Source organism: Miniopterus schreibersii (assembly GCF_964146895.1).
Source record: "Miniopterus schreibersii genome assembly, chromosome: 7".
Classification (NCBI taxonomy): domain Eukaryota; kingdom Metazoa; phylum Chordata; class Mammalia; order Chiroptera; family Miniopteridae; genus Miniopterus; species Miniopterus schreibersii.
The window spans coordinates 19671661-19677660 of record NC_138108.1 but is presented as its reverse complement, the minus strand read 5'-3'; the positions used below and the strand labels follow the sequence as shown (position 1 = coordinate 19677660).

The 6000-nt window shown below is 42.0% G+C and overlaps 1 protein-coding gene across 3 annotated transcripts in view; it reads right to left on the bottom strand.

Annotated features, from left to right (window-relative positions):
• Positions 1–209: 209 nt before the first annotated feature.
• INO80D (INO80 complex subunit D) overlaps positions 210–6000 on the bottom strand; it is a 50416-nt gene continuing 44625 nt past the window's right edge. For all 3 annotated transcript variants that reach the window (XM_081142721.1, XM_081142722.1, XM_081142720.1), the window contains 3 exons: positions 4320–4537; positions 3642–3799; positions 210–1911 (listed from right to left, as the gene is read on the bottom strand). In XM_081142721.1, coding sequence (XP_080998847.1) covers positions 746–1911; positions 3642–3799; positions 4320–4537 — 1542 coding nt within the window. In that variant the 3' untranslated portion in view covers positions 210–745. The remainder of the gene's footprint in view (positions 1912–3641; positions 3800–4319; positions 4538–6000) is intronic.

The window sequence follows — 6000 nt, the reverse complement described above, 5'->3', positions numbered from 1 at the left end:
CTCTCTAGTCAGTAAACTTAGTTAACTCAGTGGGAAAGAATGACCTGCGTTATAAGGGTTGTGAAGTGTGGGAAAGACATAAGAGCCTTACATACTCATTAGGGGGAAAAAGAACAACATAGGGACAGCTGCTTCCTGCCCTGCACAAAAACACACGCGTGGGCGCACACATACACACAAGCAGTCGAAAGACTAATTTTTTTCTTTTTAATTAAACATGATCACGATTAGGAATGGAATCCTGGCCTCACTGGTATTTAGCAGTTGGTGCTAAGTCAGAGCCTTGATCGGCCTCCGCACACCATTTGCTCCGTCTTACACACAGGGACTCAATGAATGGGATCATTCTATCTAGAACCACCTATGTAAAGACCTGGTAATAAAATGGAAAGCATTGATTTGAATACTAGGAAATAGTAAAGGGCACTGGTAATCTGAGGTATCTTCCACTTCTAGGACTTGCTGCTAAGAGTCAATTCTATCCAGTCACTGTGCTGAGCCACTAGGGAAACCATTGGGGGAGTGAACCTGCCAGGAGGGAATGAGCACCAGTGCAAAGGAGCACATGTGAACACTGAAGCAAGGTCCACTGCAGGGTAACTTGTTTAACTGGAAAAGAGAGTTCCCTTCAAGTCCCCATCTGTTATTTTTAAAATCTTCTTTAGGAAAAGGGGGAAGGGTGATAAAGAGGAAACAAAGATAGAAAACACTAGGTTCCCCACCTGCCTGCAACACACAGACACGCTCAGTTAGGGGAGGTAAAAGGAGAAGATGCATTATTGGTACTTGTAGCTGTGGCACCTGTTACTGTGAAGCCTGTAGGAGGGGCTATAGAGCTGTGGCTGGGCTGCAGGTCCTTAGGAATGCCACTGTGAGAACTCAGCTGGTGGCCGAAGGCTGCGCTGAACTGAGGGAGTTGCTGCTTGGGAGAGGTGGAGGCCATTAGTTCAGCGGAAGGCCCCATGCCACTGAAGCTGGTCTGCGGCAACCCCGGAAGCACGCTGGAGCTGCTGGGGGTCACGGTGGCGAAGGCAGGCTGTGTGGTCTCTGAGTTCGAAGTGGTGGGTGGCGTGGACAGGGAAGTGGAAAGAAGATGTCCATCTGCGTCGAGAAGGTTGCTAAATGGAGAGTGATCTCCAAGGTTGACAGGGAGATTGCCCCAGTGAGTTCTGGGGTTTACAACTCCTCCAAGTGGCACCTCAAGTTGGGTTGGGAGCAAGTGCTGTGCCATGATGGGCATCTCTGCTGAAAAGGTAGCTGCCATATTATCACCCGAGAAAGATGTTGTGTGGGGAGAGGTGATATGGTCACTATAGGGAGACGGCACGTGCTCACTATCATAATGGCTTCCATGGGGCGAGGAGTGTGAATGATCACTGCTGTATTGCTGTCGTGAGGTGATTAGGTCATCTGCCTTGCTCAGCAGCTGGGCAGGATGTGGCCTCTGGGAGGCATGGCTGCCATCATGAAGTCCATGAAACTGTCCTGGGAAGGCTCTCTCCCCAAGTGCACTCTGGCTGATCAGAGTGGCAGAAGTAAGGCCAACGCTGGCTGGGGCAGAGAACTGCCCCTGGATCTGCCCTGCCAGGGGTGTAGGTGGGTTAGACAAGGTAGCAGAACGGAGCAGGTTCTCATCCAGCTCTAGACTAGAAAAATTATCATGGACCATGCGCCCGTTCAACAGCTCCCCGAGGTCCGTGTTTACTTCTCGGCTCAAGGACTGAATTCCTGAAGCTCCAGTACCTGTGGAGAACACCCCTATTCCTCTATCTGACAACTCTTGGACTGGCACACCATCTGACTGTGTAAGTACTCCAATGGTACTCAGGCACTCGAGAGAAGTTACAGCCTGCAAGGCCCGTTCAAGTTCCTCGGCCTCTTCGGTAGTTGGGAGGAGGTCTCCATTCTTTCCTGAGTAAACAAAAGCCATCAAGAATCAGCAGGGCTTTTACATGTCCCATACTACAAAAACCATACATTTGAGTTATCCTGGATACTAGTCTATTAAAAAGAAGCCCCGTTGAGAAATTTGCAGGGATTGGACTTGAAGGAAAAAGTGAAACATTAATATGCAGGACAGGTCTGAAATGTCAAGCTGTCCTGGAGATTGTAACACATCTTCAGTTCATTTAGAAGTAAACTATCTCATCAAAGTGTTAGGAAGGAGATTTGACTTGGGGTGGTGAACACACAATACAATATACAGGTGATGTATTACAGAATTGTACGCTTGAAACCTACATAATTTTATTCATCAATGTCACCCCAATACATTCAACTCTAAAAAAAGTGTTAAATTCTTGCCCAGCTGGGTGTGGCTCAGCAGTTGAGCATCAACCTACGATCCAGGAGATCACGTTTCAATTCCTGGTCAGGGCACATGTCCAGGTTGCAGGCTCAATCCCCAGTTGAGGGCATGTAGGAGGGAGCCAATCAATGACGACTCTCTCGTCATTGATGTTTCTATTTCACTCTCTCCCTCTCCCTTCCTCTCTCTGAAATCAATAAAGATATCTTTAAAAAAAATAAAAAATAGCCCAGCCAGGCGTGGCTCAGCGGTTGAGCGTTGACTAGGATCCAGGTGATCGGGGTTCGATTCCCGGTCAGGGCACATGCCCGGGTTGCGGGCTCAACCAATGACTCTCTCATCATTGATGTTTCTATCTCTCTCTCTCTCCCTTCCTCTCTCTGAAACCAATAAAGATATATTTTAAAAAATAAAATAAAAAATAAATTTTAAAAAAATAAAAAAGCATTAAATTCTTAAGGATTCTAAGGTCTACCAATTTAAAACTCATGGTGACTATTTGAAAATACATCTGTTTTTGCCTAAAGTTATATTAAAGCCATTAAAATAAAAAACATAACCTATCAGTTCAGACTGAGACAAAGCTGTATAGGAGGAGCCCACCAAGTTCTGCTTGTAGACTCTTCCAGCTGGAGGGGTGGCTGTGGAAGACTAGGATATAGAAATTCATATGCATATTTTAGCTCCACACTAGGTACTCAGCTCACCTCTTTAGGTTACCTTTCATAATGCTTTTGCATTGCTTTCTAATAGGTATTTCCCTCTCATTCTTCATTCTTCTCCCATTTCTAACTAATTTTCATAAAAAGAAAGCTCATGGGCCTACATTGATTTCATTAACAATATTTTAAAAATCTATATTAGAAACTTGATTAATTCATCAGAAAAATAGTGAAGGGAACATTCTAAGAATGTAAAAGATTTCCCATGAAAACACCAGAGAATTGGTAGAATTAAGCAAACTGTTTTAGGAAAGTACACTTCAACTAAAGCACAGGGTTGGGTATTAAAACCAGGAGAAGTTCTAAATGGCTTCAATAAACACAAGTTTCAAATGTCTTTGCTCAAAAATAAACTCAAGTAAAACTCATTTTAAACGAGTGAAGTTATAAACCTAGCTCTCAAACTATCCATCCACTAATGTGATTGAACAAACTTCATAGTCCTTACCCTCTGCAAAGGGTGAAATGGCTTACACAAAATCCTATTTTCTATCTACAGTGGAAAACATTATATGTGAGGAGGTATACTTCAAACATGCCTCAAAAACTATTTCCCTTCTTAAGAATTCATTTTAAAACTCAGTTTTCTTGAATGACAATACTGACCATACCTTCAAAAAAATCAAAATCCTGTAAGTCATCAGGCAGCCGTGGCAGGACGTCTGAAAAGTCCTCCTGGTTCAATTCCAAGTCGTGCGGAATGTCAGTGATCTCATTGGCAATGTCATCCGGCAACTCATCAGCACTCAGCTCTGGCGTGGATGGGCTCCTGGGGAAGATGACATAGTTGGACCACCACCCCTTTTACCTTCACAAGAATGTCACCAAGAAAAGTTCCTCTAACAAGAAAATGGGAAATACTAACTCAAAATGTCTCCTTTCCTACTTTAAGGAAATTTGAAAGCAAAAAGACCTTACCATATGCAGTCAAATATTTCTACAACCTTTACTCATGTACTATATTAAGATAATATTTCAAGATAACATTTCAAGATACTATTTTTTTACTTCAAAATAGTAGAATTAATTACAGTTTGGTATATCAAGTGTGTCTTAATACTTTTTAGAGGATTTCAAATCTGGTCAACATAATAATGTTTAAAAATGAAACAAACAGATAAAACTAAAATGTTCAGCTAAAAAATTGTGCTGAAAGCTAAAAAGTTTAGGCTGATGTACCAAGTGATATATTTGTAGTCTACTCCCAACACTAGAAAGGTAAATCAAACTAGGTATGCTAAGAAGTCAGAACAAGTGACGGAAATGTAAACTCTGGCACCACCACTGACCGGATCTGAGAGGCCTCCACTGGCAGTGAGACGCTGGTGGGCATGCTGAGGTTCCCTTGGGGTACTGCAGGTGGAATGGGTTTTTGGGGTCGACGAGGTCCACGCCTTCGCTTCTTCTTGTGTTTTTTGGTAAGTGCAGGAGGCTTGGTTTTTTTCCTGGGTTTCCTCTGCTGCTGGTGCTGAACTTTACGGGAGCTATCTCCTCTCAAGAAATTATCCTTTAAAATGAATAAAGGGGTATTTTAAACTGAGATTATTTGGGAAAAACCTAACAGCTACCTATAAAAAAATGCTTGTATCTTTTAATATTTTATATAATGCCTAAAACATACTATATACCTAAAACTATGTGTAACAATAAATAAATGAATAAAGAACAGCAAATAATTGGGTTTGACTGGTGCTTGGGGCATAATGGAGGAAGAAATACAAAAGTAAGCTATAGAAGTCTGGTGCCAGACCATGTGTGACTCTGAATACCCCGCTAAAGATTTTAAACTTATTTTATAAGGAATGATTTTTGATGAGAAGAGTAGCATGACTTTACAAACTCTTTAAAAGGATTAATACCCTGGAAGCAATGTGAAGGGACAGCTAAGTGCAGGGAGACAACAGTTCCAATCAGAGGGCCATCTGAACAGTCAACACAAGATGAATACCTAAGGCCAGAGCGAGAGGGAAGGGAAAAGCAAGGACCTGACGAGACAGAATTCTCATGACTTGACAGCACCTTGGATGTGGCGAGGATGGAGGGATATAAAACTCTAAAATGTCTCTAGGGTTGCTAGTCTGCATGACTGTTAGATAAGAATACCATTAGCTGGGATAGAGAACACAGCAGAACAAACAGGTTCAGAAGAAAAGTTAGGGAATTCAGTTTGGCTCACACACAGTTTGAGGTATGAGATGTCCAGGAGGTAAGAGAAAGCTCTATGTGGTGCACAAAAATAAAGAGATGAATATGTGGACCTGGAAATCATGACACAGCAAGTCCCTCAAGTAACTGACGTGGGCCAGGGAGACCAGGTAAAGAGAGGGGGCAATGGGGAGACTAGCTTTATAGAACTGCTGCAATTAAGTGAGTAGGCAAAGAAACGGGTGACATAACTAGCTTTTTTCAGGTAGCACCCTTAAATGTGAATACCATATTTCATCCATTTCAAGATGCCCATTTTAATACCTCTGCAATGGCGGAGTGATTTACAATAATGCCATCTTATTGCTGTTGGCCAGGTGATGGTCATTATAGTTGGCATTACCTACATACATGCTCCAAGTTGGTCACAGGTCTTTGTACTGTCATCATTTGAATTAACGTATGTGCATTGTTGGTTTTACGTGTAGAGGAAAAACTGCTGTGTATGCAGGAAAACACAAACAGCAATAGGGTATAAAATTATTAGTGAAGCAAAAACCCAATGAGAAAGGAAAAAAACCACAAAGGAGATGAAGCTGGGTTATAGTTGATGTAAGTAGAAAATACTGTCTTTCACAGGTCAAGTAATTCAGCTGAAAGCAGAAGTTATATAGAAGATAAAATCTATGTCTATCTAAGTCTAAAGCTACTTCAGTAAGTATAAAACAAAAATTGTAAGTGATAAGAAATGCACTGTGCAGCATTTTTTCTTTCTTTGTGGTATATAAAACAAGAGTGGTTTTTACAACCAATGTCACCTCTGAT